We start from the raw sequence: 20,455 nt of genomic DNA, 5'->3' as shown, positions 1-20,455 counted from the left end.
ACCCTTGGAGGGGGGGGGGGCATTGTTCTGAACTTGTGAATTAACTCAAATTCAACCATCTCATATTGTAATTTCTGCTGAAATTTCTTTGTTTGAGGATTGCCACTTCTAGGTCAGCAATGGAAATACCTGGATGATTAAAATGTTTTCCCACTGATTTTTTTAACTAAAGGCATCATTCAGAATGTTATTTATAGCTTGCCTTTCTCACTGAAGAAGAAGAAGAGTTTGGATTTATATTCCCCCTTTCTCTCCTGCAGGAGACTCAAAGGGGCTTACAATCTCCTTGCCCTCCCCCCTCACAACAAACACCCTGTGAGGTGGGTGGGGCTGAGAGAGCTCCTCGAGAGCCTAGCCTGGGGAACTCCTGAGGCTCTCAGATGTTCAGGGAATCCATATTCTATCAGTTTTCTTACCAGCATGGGCCAACTGGCCATGCTGGACAGAGGCTGATGGGAATTGTAGTTCCTGGAACATCTGGAGAGCCAAAGAGGCCCCTACCCCTGATTCAGCTTCCTAAGGCCCTAGCTGGCGTGTGTGGGAGTGTACAGGCTAATCTGAATTCCCCAGATAAACCTCCACAGCTCAGGCAGCAGAGCTGGGAATCAAACCCGGTTCCTCCAGATTAGATACACGAGCTCTTAACCTCCTACACCACTGAGATGGAAGGTCCATTATATCAACTAAGGTGATTGATTTAAGTACCCCCTTTATATCCCCTTCATTGATTTCTATGCAACAATATATTGAGGCTTAAATAGAGCATTCAAAGGATTCCCACAGGGCAGGTAACATTGATTGATATCACAAGTAGGAATTCCCAAGTTCTTTCCTGCCAAAACTACTCACACACCCATAGAGAATTGTTTCACAGCGGGGATAGGGCCAAAATGATCTATTAAGAGTCCACACTATCCTGATAAACAGTCAAGTTCAGGGTAATGGTAGCCAATGTGACATCATGAAAAGAATGTTTGACTTGGCCTTGGGAGACTTGCATCCAAGTCCCATGTATTCCCAGGGCTGTTTCTTGGAGGAAGGATGGGATAAAAAGAGTATGTAATTCCGAGTGTGCTGTCCTTAACTAGTAGTGACTTCCATGATCACCAGGGTATGCTGCCAGTTGGAATTAGATCACTTGGAAAGTACTAATGAACTGTACAGACAATTTTAATTTAGAACAATGCCTTTGTGTTCTTGCCTGCCCATAACCACAAAGATAACATCCTTCCAGAAACATCACTGTGCTTTCCCACATTCAAGAGTATCAACAAGAATCAGATAACCAAAAAAAAAAAAAATCCTGACACACACTTACAGATCCTGTACATGTTCTCTGAAATCCTACTTCCTTTTCTTTTTTCTCAAGTGAGTATTACGGTATATAGTACGGTAATTCATACACTTCTACCCATGGGGGGTCAGTTGTGGAACTATAAGAGACTTAGGAAATCCTGGCATCTCATTTGGGTTGCCAATAACCTGAAGCAAAAGTATCCTGTCTCTTTAATTGAGGTTTAATGTGTCGAAATGGGTAGCTGATCCTCCAGGTACATTCTATCACCTAGTAAATAGCATCCTATGAAGGTAGTAAATAGCATCCTATTAAAAGGGACAGGATTTCCCCCCAGACTGGCAATCATTTCATCTAGTTTATTCAGCTTATTTTAGTGTGTGCCAAGATCACACATAGTTTCACATTGTAGGAACAAGCCTGAATGTTTTAAAAGTGTATTGGTCCTTACCTTTAACAGTGACTTTGTCACTATACTAAGAAGGGAAAGATTTATCTGCTCAATTTCTCTGCAGTTCTCCTTAAGCTCCAACATCTGTTTCTGATACTTCAACCCATGAAACCAACCACATGAAACCCACCCACATCGCATGCAGCTTAACTTTAACTCTCAAAATCACCTTTAATATTTTGTATTAATACTTCTATGCCTTTTGATCTGTTATAACCCACTACAGACTATGCACAATCTGCTGCACTCTCCTGCCCAAACAGCTTCCTAACACAGCTGCACTAGTCAGCTATTAGATGCACACTCTACTAATATGAACTTATACATACTATCACATACACAAAAGCCACAATGACATAGAGAAAACCTGACCAAACAGTAACCAAAGAGGCTAACCAGTCTGTTACTATACCACAAGAAGCCAAGATACGCGCAATTAACAAAGTTTGCACAAGCAGAACTTCACCAACTAGTCGGGACAAGAGACGGGAAGGAGTTGAATTTAAAACGAGCCTAATGTCCTAATTTGCCCTAATTTGAATATCAAGCTGTTAAATTAAAGGCGTTGGCCAACTCGGCCATAAAGGATTGAAGGGGGCATTGGAAAACGTTTTCGGTTCAGTTCAGACCATGGGGCTTGCGCTCCCTGATCCTGCTGCTGCAGGTTAATGGCGATAAGTTAAGGCAAGAAGTTACTGTAAGCTAATGAGGGATGGAAGCAGTACAAGTGAGAGAAGTATGGCGTCTATGTATATACAGTAATTCTGCGAGTTGCTTCATCCAGACGTGGCTCTACAGGGTTCCTTAGCCAGAATACCTCTAAATTATGCCCAGCGGCTCCCTGCAGAAGTACGGTAGTGCTTCATTAATCACGCTTAGATGGAGACACAATGGGTGGTTGCAGGCTCAGCCAAACCTATTTCTCAAGAGGCTAATATGGAGGAGGGGGGAAAGTCGCTTTAGGTCCCCAGAGGGAAGACGGGTTACTCAATAATTAAATAAATAATAGCCTTTGAAATGGCTTGGTAGAAAGTGTGATCCCAACTCAAGGCAATGACTGCAAGGCAAGGCCCCGAATCGCTGTGTGCAAATGAAAATGACGTTATCATTGAAATGGGGGATCCGAGGCTCGTAACGTGGGGAGTAAGAAGCTTAAGTGCCGCGCAGACTGAAAAGCGTGTTTGCCATTTGGTGTGTGTGGGAGGGGGGGAGAGAGCTCTCCGTTTAAATGCATTTCCGCGCCTCGTTTCTGTCTGAGCTTCGCTGTCGTTCAACGTTTCGGGGCCGCCCTCTTGAATCCCGCTCTCCGCGCTGCCCTGGGCCCTTCCCCGGCTCGCGCGTCTTCAGCAGAAAACAGGGTGGCGAGCTCAGCTGGCGCGCCAAGCCACGGCGGGAGTGGGCGCCCCTGCAGCACGAAGAAGGCGCTTCTGGAAACAGAAGCGCGCCCTTTTTCCTGTCAGAGAAGGCCTGCAATACGCCGTAAAACACGAGGCCGTTGGTGCGCGCCTCCTGGCGCGGTCCTATTGGTCGAACCAGGATCCTTGTTTCTATTGGTCCGTGCCGCTTGGCCAATGGGGTTAGGCAAAGCCACCCGAGAAAGGTATAAAAGACGGGAGGCGTCGGCTTGTGGGCCATCGTTGGGCTGGTTGAGAAGAGGTGTGTTGAGTTAGGGAGAGATGTCTGGTCGCGGGAAGACGGGTGGCAAGGCGCGCGCCAAGGCGAAGTCGCGTTCCTTGCGTGCCGGGCTGCAGTTCCCGGTGGGGCGGGTGCACCGCCTGCTGCGCAAGGGCCACTACGCCGAGCGGATCGGCGGCGGGGCGCCCGTGTACTTGGCGGCCGTGCTGGAGTACCTGACGGCCGAGATCCTGGAGCTGGCGGGCAACGCGGCGCGCGACAACAAGAAGAGCCGCATCATCCCGCGCCACTTGCAGCTGGCCGTGCGCAACGACGAGGAGCTGAACAAGTTGCTGGGCGGCGTGACCATCGCGCAGGGCGGAGTGCTGCCCAACATCCACGCCGTGCTGCTGCCCAAGAAGACCGAGGCGCTGCACGCCGCCGGCGCCGCCTCCAAAGCCGCCAAGCCCTCCAAAGTGGCCGTCAAGTCGGCCGCCGGCCCCGTGGCCGTTCAGTAAAGGACAGCGAGCGGAGCAGCATCCCCTTCTGCTCCCGCCTGTGGACCCCACCCACAAGACCCAAAGGCTCTTTTCAGAGCCACCTACCCCGCCCTCAAAAGGAGCTGCTGTCCTACCCCGCCAAGACCTCTCCGGCTCCCAACTCCAACCCAGAACATGGAACTCACTCATCCAAAGGAACGAGGAGGGGGGGAGAGTTTTAGGCATCGGGAAATAAATTTCGTTTTTGCGCTTGCCGGTAACCAGCGGGTGCAAGCCGGGACAAAAAGACGTCGGTTGAGTGGCCTCTTGAACCTGCTCAAGTTGCTGCTTTACCGAACACCCGGCTGTCAAAACGCTCACCCCACCCCCGAATAGTTTCCCGCCCACGGAAAAGAGGTCCGTTATATACTGAGTCCTCTGGTCCCCCACGAAAAACATCGCACATGCAGTCCATCAACCTGCAGTGGGAAGGGTAACAGTTGGATGGGCGGAAATTAGTTACCTTCCACCGGTATTTCCCCAGAAACGCTAGAGTTTCACTGATTATTTGGCTCAGAAAATCAAGAGACCCTCTCACCTCACCTGTTAAATGTTTGCTATCCTTTCCTGAAGCTATTTGAATTTTACGTTGTTTATTCTTACTAGCCTAGCTACTGCGCGATTAGGCTGAAACGATAAACGCCCAAAGGTCATCTTACTGATCTTGGAAAAGAGCAAGAGTCCAGTTACACTTTAAAGACTCTTTAGCAAAATGTCTGAAAGGGTATGAACCTAAACTGTTTATGGTCCAGTGGAGATTTTTGGAACTTGTTTCTTTTTTCCCCCGTCAAGTCACAGCTGACTTGTGGGGACCTTGTAGTGGTTTCAAAGCAGACATTCTGAGGTGGTTTGCCATTGCCTGCATCTATGGCAGGGTCCTTGTATTCCTTGGAGCTCTCCCTTGCAGATATTAGCCAAAGCTTCTGACATCTGACTAGACTCTATCCAGATTAGGGCATGCTTGTTCCTCTAAGTCTAGGGCAGTGGTTCTCAACCTGGGGGTCGGGACCACTTTGGGGGTCGAACGACCCTTTCACAGGGGTCGCCTAAAACTCTCTGCATCAGTGTTCTCCATCTGTAAAATGGATAAATGTTAGGGTTGGGCGTCACCATACATGAGGAACTGTATTGAAGGGTCATGGCATTAGGAAGGTTGAGAACCACTGGTCTACGGGCTAATACTCTCATCCATTCTCACTCTTGGCTCTAACAGTAGAGCTGGGTTAAATAGGAGGGTTTCCCACACCATAAGGCTCACCAATGCCACCTTGAGCCCATTCTCTCCCCCTACATCTGCTGTGATTTAATCTAGCTTCCAGAGGCTTTAAGGCAGTGGTGGTGAACCTTTGGCACTCCAGATGTTATGGACTACAGTTCCCTACAGTTCCCATCAGCCCCTGCCAGCATGACGGGCATTGTAGTCCATACCATCTGGAGTGCCAAAGGTTCACCACCACGGCTTTAAGGCCTAGGTGTCAAACTCGCGCCCCTCCAGATGTTATGGACTACAGTTCCCATCCCCTGCAACTGGGTTGATGGGAACTGTAGTCCATAACATCTGGAGGGCCGCGAGTTTGACACCTGTGCTTTAAGGCATTCATCTTGGCCTTGAACTTCTGACTGGGCAAGACTGGGGTTTATGGGAGTAAATGACTGAACCAAACCACCACCAGGAGATTTTGGCATGTTTGAATTATCAGTTATTTAAGCTATGGTTCTATGATTACTGATTACTTTTATTATGTATGTTAGTGTAACCTCAGCTTGTGGGTTCTGTGGGGCAGTACTTGGAATGAGTTGCAACAACAATTTTTAAACAACAAAATGGTTTTACTTTTCTTTACAATTAACACTTTTAAAACATCAACATTTAACATTACAATTCAAGGTCCTGTTCAGGTTGCATTTCAAGTCCTTCTATTTACAGTCTACTGATATTGCCAAGTCCAAATTCTTCTTTTGCAAGTTGGCTGGCTCCTGAAGACTCCAAGGGCTTGATGAACAGGTTGCAACATGATGAAGGTTTCCAGGAGAACTCTCACCCATTGCAACCACAAAAGAAAACCCTTAACAAGGTGTTAAGGGCTTATAGAAATCAAGGTCCGAGTCTGGTAGCCTTGTCTTCTGCAAAGAGCTCTTGCAGCCTTTCTGCTGCTCTGAGTCTCCACCCCCTTACTGGGTCAACCCATTTTGGGCCAACCCATTCTGGGCATGGGGGTTACATTAGCCGCCCTGAGCTTGGCTTAGGCCAGGGAGGGAGGGATATTAAATCAAATAAATAAAGATGACTTTTTGTTTCCTTCCATTCCCGGAAAGGTCACTCTTGATGATGTAAGAAAAATAATACAGAGCTTTAAGAAACAATTGTTTTTAACACTGAAATCTCTTAAGCTACCTGAAAAATACTGTAAGTAAGGGCACACAGGTACTGTGCCAGTCTGTTTATCAAAATTTCCTACCCTGCCTTTGCTTGGTCTTCGTTGGCATTGGGAACAGGACCACTGAATTAGCAGGCCCCTCATTCTCTTATAGTCCCCACCTCACCCCCAAAAAGAGCCTTATGTGGCTTCAATTTCATCTAGATCCTCAACTTGTTAAGCATAAAGACAGATTTCTTGCTTGGCAAAATCAGGCAGTAGGAAAGTGGCAACATGACTGCTGCTACCAGTATAAAAAATATGCCACCCACCTTCACTTGACATCTGGATAGACACAGGTTCTTGTCCAGGAACTATGCCAGGGCTCCTTGATGTGGTACTTGTGGGTCCATGGTATCTGCCAAGATCTTTCCTGGTGCCCACTCACTGTTTAAAAAATGGGTGGGGCTTTTGCCCAGCAGGGTTTCCGATTGGTCATGGAAGATCTGATTGACTGTACAGATTTTTTAAAATTGCTTTGGCAACCAATGTCACCATGACACAAGAATCTCCACTGTGCTGGTTTCTAAGGTATCACTGGACTCAAATGTAGCTGGCTCGCTGACATTTTGTGATTCCCCCACCTCCCATGGCATTCATTTTGTTGTAGGCTTAACCTCCTGCGGCAACCATTTTATTGTTGGGCCTGCCAACCTGTTATCAGAATTCCAAAAGTGCCTGCAGGGTCAAAAAGGTTGGGGACCCTTGGCTTATACTATCTCAGAACAGCCCAGACCTTTCTGGTCGGAAAGCCTCATCCAGACCTAACGTGGATTCAAACTTTTCCACCTGTGTCTGAACTTGCAACCTGATCCCACACATTCAGTGCTCAAATGTGTGTGTGTGGAATTTTCACCTTGAACAAACTTGAACTTTCTAAGATTCAGCTCAGAATTCTAGTAATGATGCATCAAGATTATTGACTGAGCACATCAAACAAGGAAAAATTGATATTTAGCTCTCCATCTCAAGATATTTTATTAAAATAAATCTAATCTCACTTTGGAACATTCTGGAGGTTCACTTGAGCAAAAAATCCACCCCATAACTTACTGACAGAGGGAGCTCTGACTCTCAACAGCTTGTATCCTGGAAATCCTGTTTGTTTCTAAAGTGCTTCTGAAGTCAAATCTTGCTCTTCTACCGCAGATCAACATACCTACCAGCCTAAAACTATCTTCTTTTACTGTTGTCCTTAAGCTGTGGAGGAACCTGGTGCTTGCCAGCTTGTTTACATGTGGTATAGTAGTTAGAACAGGGCTAGAACTTTTGTCAAATCCTGACAGCCACAAAGCTTGCCTATCCATCCATCCATCCATCCATCCATCCATCCATCCATCCATCCATCCATCCATCCATCCATCCATCCATCCATCCATCCATCCATCCATCCATCCATCCATCCATCCATCCATCACATTTCTATACCGCCCTCCCCCGAAGGACTCAGGGCGGTGTCCAACATTAGCCATAAAATAGTTACAATTAAAACAAGTAATAACAACTAAAATCCAATTAATAGAACCATATACAACTTTCAGATGGCTGCAGCTCCCCCCTTCCCCCTTTACTTGTACCCACGGGAGGCCAGATGTTAATTATATGGCGAGAAGTCGGTGTTACCCCGGCTGGCCAAATGCCTGATGGAACAGGTCCGTTTTGCAGGCTCTGCGGAAACTCTGTAAGTCCCATAGGGCCCTAATTTCACCCGGGAGCCTGTTCCACCAAGTAGGGGTGGAATAGGCTGATGGTTTTGGACCATCAGCCAGTCACAGAAAGCCTCACTTGGGTTGCTGGTCTCAGTATGGAGAGTTTTAATTGAGGTATGAAGATTGCCCGGTTTTTAGCCAACCTTTATAGCTGATTGAGCAGACATTGGCAAGTGAATACTGACAATCTCTCTTTTAAAAAGCTCCATCCAGTCAGCTGTATCCAGACATTTTCTACTAATGGAAGGAGAAATGTAATTTCTCACCATTTCCCCTTCCCAGCTATAGACCCTCTGTGATGTTTCCTCTCTTTCTAAATAAAATGATATATTGGGAGCCAACTAATGGTTAATCCCTTACTTTGTCCTCACATAGTTGCTGCCACCAAGAATATAAATTCCAAAAACTCCTTTATCACTTTCTGTCTGGTAATGTGATCGAGCTTTTATGGCAGTGGTGGGATTCAAATAATTTAACAACTGGTTATTTACAAGCACCATTTTAACAACCGGTTCTGCCGAAGTGGTGCGAACCTGCTGAATCCCACCACTGTTTTATGGCAATGTGGAAGGATTCTGTCCTGAGGAAATAAGGTGGGATTCCAGGTTTCTTCAAACAAACAAAAGACTCTTATATAAGCTTAAGGGTTCAAGAAAAATATGTACAAAAAATAAACTAAGGAAGCAACTTCTTCTGAGATCACTTTCACTTGGTATCAGTCCACTCTGATCTAATTCTGCTCCCAATGTTTAGCTAATCACCATAAGAACATAAGAACATAAGAACAAGCCAGCTGGATCAGACCAGAGTCCATCTAGTCCAGCTCTCTGCTACTCGCAGTGGCCCACCAGGTGCCTTTGGGAGCTCACATGCAGGAGGTGAAAGCAATGGCCTTCTGCAGCTGTTGCTCCCGAGCACCTGGTCTGTTAAGGCATTTGCAATCTCAAATCAAAGAGAATCAAGATTGGTAGCCATAAATCGACTTCTCCTCCATAAATCTGTCCAAGCCCCTTTTAAAGCTATCCAGGTTAGTGGCCATCACCACCTCCTGTGGCAGCATATTCTAAACACCAATCACACGTTGCGTGAAGAAGTGTTTCCTTTTATTAGTCCTAATTCTTCCCCCCAGCATTTTCAATGAATGCCCCCTGGTTCTAGTATTGTGAGAAAGAGAGAAAAATTTCTCTCTGTCAACATTTTCTACCCCATGCATAATTTTATAGACTTCAATCATATCCCCCCTCAGCCATCTCCTCTCCAAACTAAAGAGTCCCAATCGCTGCAGCCTCTCCTCATAGGGAAGGTGCTCCAGTCCCTCAATCATCTTCTATCTCCTCAATATCCTTTTTGAGATGCGGCGACCAGAACTGGACACAGTACTCCAAGTGCGGTCGCACCACGGCTTTATATAAGGGCATGACAATCTTTGCAGTTTTATTCTCAATTCCTTTCCTAATTATCCCCAGCATAGAGTTTGCCTTTTTCACAGCTGCCATGCATTGAGTTGACATTCCCATGGAACTATCAACTAAGACGCCCAAATCCCTTTCCTGGTCTGTGACTGATAGCACTGACCCTTGTAGCTTGTATGTGAAGTTTGGATTTTTGCCCCTATGTGCATCACTTTGCATTTTGCTACATTGAACTGCATTTGCCATTTCTTAGCCCACTCACCTAATTTATCAAGGTCCGCTTGGAGCTCTTCACAATCCTTTGTGGTTCTTACCACCCTACATAATTTGGTATCATCTGCAAACTTGGCCACCACGCTACCCACCCCTACTTCCAGGTCATTTATGAATAGGTTAAAGAGCACTGGTCCCAAAACGGATCCTTGGGGGACACCACTCCCTACATCTCTCCATTGTGAGAACTTCCCATTTACACCCACCCTTTGCTTCCTGTTTCTCAACCAGTTTTTAATCCATAGGAGGACTTCCCCTCTTATTCCTTGATTGCTGAGTTTTCTCAATAGTCTCTGGTGAGGAACTTTGTCAAAAGCCTTTTGGAAATCCAAGTAGACAATGTCCACTGGTTCCCCCTTATCCACATGCCTGTTTACACCCTCAAAGAACTCTAGTAAGTTTGTAAGACAGGATTTGCCTCTGCAAAAGCCATGCTGACTCTTTCTCAGCAGGTCTTGCTTTTCTACATGTTTTATAATTTTATCTTTAATGATAGATTCTACCAATTTACCAGGAACAGATGTCAAACTGACTGGCCTGTAATTTCCCGGGTCCCCCCTAGATCCTTTCTTAAAAATTGGTGTGACATTGGCCATCTTCCAGTCTTCAGGGATAGAGCCTGATTTCAGGGATAAGTTGCAAATTAAAGTGAGAAGATCAGCAATTTCATGCTTGAGCTCTTTAAGAACTTTTGGATGAACGCAATCTGGGCCAGGGGATTTGGTAGCATTTAGTTTATCAATGGCTGCCAGAACTTCTTCCTTGTCTACCACTATCTTCGCTAGTTCCTCAGATTCGCCTCCCAAGAAGCATGGTTCAGGTGCAGGAATTTTCCTCACCTCCTCTTGGGTGAAGACAGATGCAAAGAATTCATTCAGCTTCTCTGCAATCTCCCTGTCATCATTTAGCACACCCTTTGTTCCTTTGTCAAATCCTGACAGCCACAAAGCTTGCCTATTCCAACTTCACTCTATTAAGTTTCACATTCAATCTCAGTTGAGTTCAACTCTGTCTTCTTACATCTGTTAAGTTCAATACTTTCTCTAAGTTCTCTGACACTCTGATTCTCTCTGACAGATCTCGGGTCCCTCAGACAGAGCTTTGACTCTCTGATCTACTCTGTCAAACACCATTCTCCCACTCTCTGACATAATCTATCTTCAGCACAGTGACAGAACTTCTCTCAGGCACGCTCCGAATCAACCAATCACATTGAGCTCTCAGCCCCCTCTCACTCCCCCTTCCTTTTCCCACTTTCATCTCAAATTTAGTCACACGGACAAATACAGCATTTAACTCATTACACCCTCCATTTGCCCCTCCTGCTTCCTGATCACCTCCTGTCCTCCACGAGCAGCATTTGAAAGTCAAAAATAGGCTGCCTTGGGGGGTGGAGGATAGGCTGCCTTGGGGTCTGGATCCAACCTGTTGATTTCTGCAGACCAAGAGTAACAGGAAGAAGGATAAATTTTTATTTATACCTTGCCCTCCCCTGGTGATCAGATATAATACACAACATTATAAACATATCGATAATTCAGATTAAAAATCTTAATTTCAACAAAATCCTGTTAAATATATAAAATTTTTACAGTTGACACACATATCGTAAGCCTCTCTGGAAATGGGCTACACTCTCTATTTCCCCACCTGATACCAGGGACACACCTACCAACCTGAAGTTGGCAACTTGATACTAGGGACATTATAGGGTAGGTTTAACAACCATCTCCTCCCCCAAATAACCTTTGTGTAAATCCTTCAGCTCAACCTTCCCTCTCCTCTCATTCCAACTACCCCGAGAGGGATTATTCTTGTGAAAGGAACACCAATAGTGGTGAAATACTGGAGGTTGGAAAGGGGGAAAGGGCATATCCTCTGCACTAAGGTTAGGTAAACAAAACATAAAAACCTCTTGGTGTCTAGAGAAATATTGCTTCCCAGTTCTTTTGAAGATCAAACCCACCATCTTTTAGGGCAGTGGTTCCCAACCTTCCTAATACCGCGACCCTTTAATACAGTTCCTCATGTTGTGGTGAGCCCCAACCCTAACATTTATCCATTTTACAGATGGAGAACACTGATGCAGAGAGTCTTAGGCGACCCCCAGGTTGAGAACCATTGTTTTAGGGAATCAGAGGCTCATTCCGCACATGCAGAATAATGCACTTTCAAACTCCTTTCAGTGCTCTTTGAAGCTGTGCGGAATAGCAAAAGCCACTTGCAAACAATTATGAAAGTGGTTTGAAAACGCATTATTTTGCGTGTGTGGAAGGGGCCAGAGATTCAAGCTACTGTCCTTTCTGCCTGTTTCCCTCTCACCCCACTCTTCTTTCAGGGCATTCTCTGTTTTGCCATCCACTACTTTGCTTATTTTATTCCAGATGTTCCCCTTCATCACTGCCCTGCCTATAATAATTCACAGTGAATGAATCTAATGACACGGGCTACCCTCACCATGCTTGAAAACTGCTTCTTTGAGAGCTGGGGGAGCTGACCCTTTAACCAGAAATTGCACAGGTGACACTTGTCCTAAGCTGAGATAACCCCCCCTTACAGGTCATGTTAACCCTGGGGTAAAAGGTTTCTATAAGCACATGGTGGGGCTTAATACTTTGTGCCCACCTTCCCAGGTTGCAGCCAATAAATATATCCACAGAACCCTGACCAATGGAAGCCTTGAGGGCATTCAGAAAGCAAATAATGTAGCATCCAAGTCTGACTGGAGTGGAGTGATTTTATCTATGAAATGTCTGGCACACTAAATACACATATTGAGTTTCTTAAACATCTGTCAGGGGGTAAAAAAAGGTAAAATTTCCCCTTCAGTCATGTTCGACCCTGGGGTACCACTGCAAGCAGTGATTTCATAGGCAAACCATTTTTGTGGGGTAGTTTGCCATTGCTTTCCCCAGCTATTCTTTACCCCCTAGCTATGAGCTAGGAACTCATTTACCGACCAAGGAATGGATGGATGGCTGAGTTGACCATGAGCCAGCTGCCAGGATATCTGACCCACAGGGGGCTCGAACTCCTGACCATGTGAGTGGCAGTGCAAGCACTTAACCACTACGCCATGTGGCCCACGTGGAGATAAGAGGTAACAAGCCACATAGAAAAGAAGAGTGAATTTATACCCCGCTTTTCTCTCCTGTAAGGAGACTCAAGGTGGCTTTCTCTTCCTCCACCCACAACAGACACCTTGTGAAGTGGATGGGGCTGAGAGAGCTCTGAAGATCTGTGACTAGCCCAAGGTCACCTAGCAGTCTTCAGGGGGAAGAGCGGGGAAACAAATCCAGTTCACCCGATAAGAGTCCAACGCGCTCGTGGAGGAGTTTGGAATCAAACCCGGTTCTCCAGATTACAGTCCACTGCTCCTAACCACTACACCATGCTGTCCACCCTCACTGATCAGCAATGCACGCATGCTGTGGTGGTATTTTCTTTGCTTCCACTGTGGCAGCAGAGATGCTCTTCCTTGCGTCTGGTCAGATTCAAACCAATTTCTCCTGCCCTATCACCCCAACTATTGTCCCACTGGCTGCTTCACAGCCTTCAGTTGTGCTGAGAACCAGGGCCCTGGAAGAGTTCAATCATGTGTAAGAGTGCAGAGGGAACAATCATATCCATCTCTTATGAAACTCCCAATTCCAGATGCCCACCAAATCAGCCGCATGCTTGCTGGTCACATATTCATTTAAACGCTGATGCAACAATTTTCTCCCCTCCTCTATTTTATATTCACAACAACCTTGCAAGGAAGAATAGGCTGACAGTGTGTGGCTAGATCAAGGTAGTCTATCAACTTTCCATGGAAAAATGGGGTTTTGAATCGGGATCTCCCAGATGATGTTAACTGCGACACCACCTGGATCTCAGGTGGAAAACATACCCAAGCTGATAGGATCCCTTTGGAGCCACCATTCCCCCAAGGGCAGGTCATTTTAACTGATTCTCCTTCCTTGCAAGGGCTGTGCTTCCTTAAACTTAAATCAAACCAGAAACTGATCTGTTCCTGAATATGGAGTAAAAATAGAAAAGGATCCCTCCCTTTCTCCACTCCCAGGTCACTGCTATCCTCACCTGTCCAGACCGTCAAAGCCAGTATGTGACCTGCTAGATACACTGAGCTTGACATTAGCTGGGGCATGATGGTGAATAAGCCCTGAGCTACTCTATACAGCACAACCCCAAGAAGAAAAGCTGGGGGAGCTCTGGCACCACGGCCAAGGCCACCTTCATCAAGCCAGGCAGGGCCACCACTAGGCAGCAGATGCTTCACCCACACAATGGCAATCCAGTCTCGAAGGGACAAACGCTCAAAATTCAGTGAGCTGGATGGAGGTATCTGGCCAGGATTATAGACTGACAAGAACCCAGAGCAGGAAAGCTACAAATCAATAGCTGCTATCAAAAATGTCAACAGCAGTTGTTACGAAAGAGGTGCATTTTTCTTCTTATACCTGCAGCAAAGCTTCTTTGTTGGAGGTGGGGAACAATTACAAATTTTAGTTTCCCTGCTCTCTCCTTTGCAAGTACGCACTGAAAAGGTCTCTGATCTCCTGAGCGTGGGGATTTGACACATACACCGGCTGCCGCTCTGGCTGCTGGTATGACCTTGAGACAGACCTCACCACCTCTTCCCACCCATCCTGAAGGGGCTCCCCTTTGGCCTCACAGATGTTGTGCAATATGCAACAGGCCACAATGACCCTGGGCGCATAGCGCTCCCTCACGTCTAGGCGGGACAGCAAGCACCGCCAACGGCCCCGGAGGTGATCGAATGCATATTCAACCACTGTTCGACAGCGGTTCAGGGTGTTGTTGAAACGCTGCTTGCTGGTGTCCAAGTGGCCGCAGTAAGGAGTCATTAGCCACGGCAGGAGAGGATAAGCAGGGTCCCCGAGGATCACTGGTTTCACTTGCTCACCCTCTATCTCCATAATGGCATTGGGACCAAATGTGCCTTGATTCATGGCACGGAAAATAGGAGAGCTGCGAAAGATCCTTGCGTCGTGCACCTTCCCAGACCGCCCAGCATACACATCCGTGAATCGGCCGTCATGGTCCACCAGGGCCTGCAAGACCATAGAGTAATAGCCTTTGCTGTTGATGTACTCTGTTGCTCGGTGCGCAGGGGCAATGATAGGAATGTGTGTTGCATCAATGGCCCCTATGCAGTGAGGAAAGCCTTTGGCTGCAAACCCTTTCATCACCTTGTGGGGATGGGTCAGGTGGACCACGTGGTGATAAACGTCATAAAGGGCCTGGCAAACTTCCATGACTATCCTCGAGACTGTGGAGCGGCCCACACCAAAACACTCTGCCACTGACCTGTAGCTATCTGGAGTCGCTAGCTTCCAGACAGCAATGGCCAGCTGCTTCTCTACAGTAATGGGGGCACGCATGTTGGTGGTCTGCCGCTCAAGGACTGGCCTCAGCCTGTTGCACAGCTCCATGAATGTTTGCCGGCTCATCCTGAAGTTCTCTTGCCAAAGAGGGTCATCCCAGTGGGGCAAGACCACTTTCTCCCACCACTCAGAGCGGCCTGGTTGCACCCAGAAGGCACGCTCCATGATATACAGCTCGTCTATCAAGCCGGCGAGGACAGCTGGTGACTGGAAGAGACAGGAGCACATCATGGCTTTCAAAGAGTCAATGCTCGATTCAACTATGGCCCGGAGGCGTGCAGTGGCCGCATTTTCTACCAGCTGCTCAAGCTCATCCAAGTCATCGTGTTCCCGCCTCAGAAACTTCTGGCGCATGGCCAGTCTTGTGAAGATGCGAGACTGGATCCCAGTGATGGTCTTCACGGCGGCCACTGCGGCTGTGGCAACAGTAATGGCAGTGGAAGCCATTTTGTCTTCTGTGAGACTCCATTCTGAGGGAAAGGAATGAGAGCATTTTTGTGAGTTACAGTTTATAAGCATTTTGTGTGTTACAGTTTAGGTCTGTTTATTTTCTTTTAAGGAAAGCAGTGAATCTACAGCCTGGATCAACAGTATGAATTTGTAAATATTTGTGTGAGGGACTTTTCAATTGCCCCTGCCAGTCACTGTAAAGAACTATGGGTGGCACTGACTGTTACCAAGACAATTTTTGCAACTGGTTGTATGGCTCTGTAGTGTAGATGTTCTTAGTAGCCTGGCTTACAAGTGTCTTAAACTCATTGGGTAAAGGCAAAATATAAATATTTGAAACGAATAATAAAGTTTGATATCATTCTCAACCCACTTCTGGCTTGGCTGTTTTCACACATCTCACATATTGGCAAACTTGTCACAGCCACAAGAATTAGAAATGCACTTTGAAAACAAAACAAAACAGATACTGAATTCTGATCCATCTACCAAATTCCATACATGCACAGTGTGGATCAATTCACAAAGCACTGCTTTCAAGAGAGAATATACACAAATCATAACAATTTAAAATTATTGAGAATTAAAATTATTATGGAGAAGACTTTTGTAAACATAGAGGGACCTTTAAAAAAAAAAGGTTTAGATTTTGGAGTATGTCAGCATTTGATCTCCTACCTGCTATCTGTAAATGTGCAACTCGACAAAAATTGAGCCACACAACTCCTCTGATGGTGTGCTCTGCCAATCATTCAAAGAAGTGGAAGAAAAGATCAAGAAAATCTTCCTCAAAACTGAAGGCAAAAACATCCCAGAATGCACTGCACCATGAGGCATAAAGACTCCATCCAAAGGCAGATTATGATGCCTTTGAAATGTCAAGGAAAAGAAACAGTGGAATTGTTGATCACTCTCAGTCTGACACATTACAAGCCCTTCTCGTTCATCCACAAATATGATACTCATTTGAATTGTAACAATTGCTGCACTAATGCTTATGTATCAAGACTAGAGGCAGTGTTTAATTAAAAAAACTTTACATTGTTATGGTCTCCTGTCATGTATTTAGCACATTTTTTATTATGACATTCTTCTAAAAGGCTCAGGGCAGTATACATGGGCGGGTTTCTTCTCTATTTTACTCTCACAACAACCCTGTGAAGTAGGTTAGGAGGTAAGAGAGACTGGCACAAGGTCACCCAATGAACTTCCACGGCACAGTGCAGGTTTGAACTAGGGTCTCCAAGAACATAATTGGGGCATTTTCAGCATTACACAATGCTAGTTCTCACTTGAATACTGTTCCGTTTCGCTTAAAATGAGCCATTGAGCAATTGAGACAAAGTGGATGGAAAGAACTCGGTACTGGGTAGGTGGTCTTGGCTTAAGGAAGAGCACATGTCCTGCACACAGAAGATTCTGTGTTCTCTCTTGGAGATCCTTTTGATAGTAGATGCTAAGCAACCTGTGCTGAGAAAAACCCTTCTCAGCCCAGAGTTACTATAAGTCTGAGTAGGTGAGACTAAACAAGATGGACTGCTGACCAGACCACCACGCGACAGGCAGTTTCAGACACATTAAAATTATTCACCACAATGAAACATTTTTATTTGACCTTTCTGCCCACAAAAATAATCAAAACCATATAATTAAAATATTTCAGTGTTAACTTCTGGCGATATGGGTTGGGTTTGTTTTTTTTTACCAGCTCCTTACCCAAGCCAATGCCTTCTGAGATCTCTTCTTCCAGAGGGCTTTTTGTATCCAGATTCTGTTTTTCCTCCTTTCTCTCCATGCTGGAGATCAGTTTAGTTTTGGAGTTTGGAAATCCTGATCAAGGAAAAGAAGAAATGCAGTCAGAAAGGGCTACATACGCCAATGAAGTCTGCTATTCAGAATGGGCTAGTGATTTAAACCTCACACCGTTCTTTGGATGAAGGCAAGCGCAAGTCTGTGCTGACTGAAGGCAGGCAAAGACATGCTGTACAGAGTGTTCTATGGCAGATTTTGGCTCCTGGACAGTCACAGCTTTTCATTTTTATTTAAGTTTCCAAAAGTGAGCAGGCAATAGCTTCTAATTGCTTTAAATCAAGGGGTTTTTTTTCCTGGTTTCTCCATTCTCAGCTTCTTTCAGACATAAGGATACTGGTTGTTTCATTTTGCATAAGTTTAACAGTAATCCCAGAATTCACATTTCTTGTTGTTGCTGCACCTGTGTTTCCTTTTTCCTAGCGAGACCGCAATATCAATTTCTTGGAAAGCTGCAGTCAATTCAGACCAGAATCCAAGATAGGATTGTTTTTTAACCCCCCATGGTGGCGAACCTATGGCACTCCAGATGTTCATGGACTACAACGCCCATCAGCCCCTGCCACCATGGCTAATTGGCCAAGCTGGCAGGGGCTGATGGGAATTGTAGTCCATGAACATCTGGAGTGCCATAGGTTCGCCACCATTCTTTTCCCCATACGCACAATTTGGAGAAACGGTTTCAGTACACTTCATAATCAGTGTGGATTTACACCCTCCTGAATAATTTATTGCCATTTACAAATCTGGTTAAACCCTTGACGAATTGATCAAATTGCACAAGTCCAGAAACTAATGGGGGGAAATTCTGCATGCTCTATTGTGAAAACTGAACATTGATTAACCCCCACCCCACCCCCCTCCTGCTCAGTTTCCTGTTCATAAAAGGTGAAGGGCATTTTATCTGTGACTGAAATTTTTTACTTAGGCTCTTTTGGTAAAGGATTTTGACATTTATTTTTATTTTTTTTTGTATACAGCATCATCAACAACACATTTGTTGATGCATAAATCTTCATCCAAAGATCACCTTTGTTTTCTATGATGCCATTGATTATTGATTCACACTTAAGAGCAGCTATCCTCACTTCAGAAAACAAGATCAGCTTGGCTTAAACAGACCAGAGGACTATCTACTCCAGAATCTGGTTTTACACAGTGGCCAATCAGATGCTGTCAGGAAGCGGCACAAAGGCCAACGCCTCTTTCTGTTGTTGCCCCTGACATCACTTATGTACAAAGATATGCTGTTTCTGAATATGGAGGTTTCACTTAGTCATTTTAACTGATAGACACTGAGAATCCTATGCTCCAAGAACTTACACAATGCTATTTTAGAGCCATCTAAGCACATTCAGAGTTATCAAACAGACATTTTAATGAGGCTTTGCAAAGTATAACTGAACAAACCCTGCAACTGGCACCCCAGTTCCTTGTTCACAAGTAGAACTGGTGAAGGCTGCATGCGTGGGAGCTTCCATTCCAGGAAACGTAGGATTTCGCTGCAAAGACAGGATGAATAAGGAACTGGGAAAACTGTGTGCACCCCAATATAAGCTTTGGTCCACCTCAAATTCCACCCAGCACACTTGGACAACTGCTCTAAGGTGGTGTGGGCTGGTGTCCAGCCCAAATGCTAAGTTTGGTGCCAAGAGCCAGCTTGCATTTGGGATCCAAATAAGAACTGGAAAAGTGGAAATCCCAGCCTCTCATTGGAGCCTCCTTCTGCTGCCTTTAAGAAACAGGTCTGACTTCTGAGTAAACACGTACCAGGCCAGGCTGTCTGTGTAGATTCAAGATATGCTTAAAGAAGCAGCTGCTGCAGTTTCACAGGAACAGGAAAGGAAAGAGCAATTCCACGCCAAGATGTTGAGACAAAAGGAGGAACTGTACAAATCGAAATCTAAGAGAGGGTCATTTGAGAGTCGCATCTACTCTCTGTTGTAAATACTTCCTTCCCCTTTTGCTTCTGGGAGCCCTCCCGTACCTCGACCGTAACAGAAGTCACCTTGCTACCTCTATCTAGGCCGGCGTCTCAAAGCCTGCAATTGCCCATTGCAATGCCTCGCTTCATTGCCCATGTTGGATCCCTGAAGCTGCCGGAGGAGCCTCTCTTCTAGGATCAGAGGAGGAATCTCTGCTGACCTTAAGCACAGCGATCATGCCGGGAACTCGAGAACCTGGTGCAGGAAACGGGCACGCGACCCGGATCCACAGCCTGCAAAAAAAGCTGCGGCAGCTGATTCTCTTCTTTGTGCTTCTGAGGCATGCCAGCTTCCCCTGGGTCCTAAAGACTGCTGAAATTCAGCAGATCAAGATAGTTTATCTTTCTAAACAGCTTAACGTTTAATTCCGGCATAAATTTGAGGTGCAATGAGTGAATCTCTCATGTGCAGTCTTTAAAAAAAAGAAAACTCTAAAAACTTTACAGCAAGGTCAAGGGGAAGCACAGATTAAGATGTAATTAGGGTAACATTAAAATCTAATCTAGGAGTCACTGCTTGTTTTAACAATGCAGAAATCTGGAGCTGAAATTTTTCATGGCATGAAACTCTGGCTTGTAAATGAAGACTGATAATGGCACATCCTTATGTTAAGCAAAAAGCTAATTTGTGGACCAAAAGTTCCAGAAATAAAGCTTTATTGTTTGCCAGTGAGAGGAATGGGGCTCCTCCTGCTCACTAGATGTTTCTCTGTGGAACTCTGTCAAAAGCCTTAATAATATATAAATAATCATTAATAATACATATATATTAATTAAATATGTTCCACAAGTAGGCCTGGAGAAAACGGCAACCCCATAAGCCTTGAGGCCTGTTATTGTCTACTGACAATGGCACACCAACAGGTTTGGAATAAAGAATGTTGTCGCTCCATGAAGTCACAGCTGGATCTGAAGAAGAATGGAACAGGCTAAAATGATTAGAAACCCCAACCCCTATCAAGGAAAGTTGTACAGCACATGCTTTATGTCCCAGGTTAATCTGTAGCACTCCAGATAATTAATATCAGGTATTAAGAGGTACCTTAAGAGGTGTCAGGGCTGAGAAAGACCTTGGAGGGTCATTGCCAATCA

The 20,455-nt window shown here is 45.5% G+C and overlaps 2 protein-coding genes across 2 annotated transcripts; one reads left to right on the top strand and one right to left on the bottom strand.

The window, feature by feature from the left end:
* Window positions 1-3,421: 3,421 nt before the first annotated feature.
* Window positions 3,422-14,042, top strand: LOC125427711 (histone H2A type 1-H-like). The gene is made up of 4 exons (XM_048487262.1): window positions 3,422-3,873; window positions 8,400-8,452; window positions 11,475-11,560; window positions 13,893-14,042. The coding sequence occupies exons 1-4, from the start codon at window positions 3,422-3,424 to the stop codon at window positions 14,040-14,042; spliced, it is 741 nt and encodes a 246-aa protein (XP_048343219.1).
* On the bottom strand, window positions 13,017-18,802 carry LOC125430169 (protein ANTAGONIST OF LIKE HETEROCHROMATIN PROTEIN 1-like). The gene is made up of 3 exons (XM_048491970.1): window positions 18,790-18,802; window positions 17,287-17,400; window positions 13,017-15,590 (listed from the first exon to the last, which is right to left on the bottom strand). The coding sequence occupies exons 2-3, from the start codon at window positions 17,363-17,365 to the stop codon at window positions 14,218-14,220; spliced, it is 1,452 nt and encodes a 483-aa protein (XP_048347927.1). The 5' UTR covers window positions 17,366-17,400; window positions 18,790-18,802; the 3' UTR covers window positions 13,017-14,217.
* Between the last annotated feature and the right edge of the window lie 1,653 nt (window positions 18,803-20,455).

The sequence above is a fragment of the Sphaerodactylus townsendi genome, linkage group LG03 (genome assembly GCF_021028975.2).
Source record: "Sphaerodactylus townsendi isolate TG3544 linkage group LG03, MPM_Stown_v2.3, whole genome shotgun sequence".
Classification (NCBI taxonomy): domain Eukaryota; kingdom Metazoa; phylum Chordata; class Lepidosauria; order Squamata; family Sphaerodactylidae; genus Sphaerodactylus; species Sphaerodactylus townsendi.
This window is presented reverse-complemented; position numbering and strand designations above follow the sequence as displayed.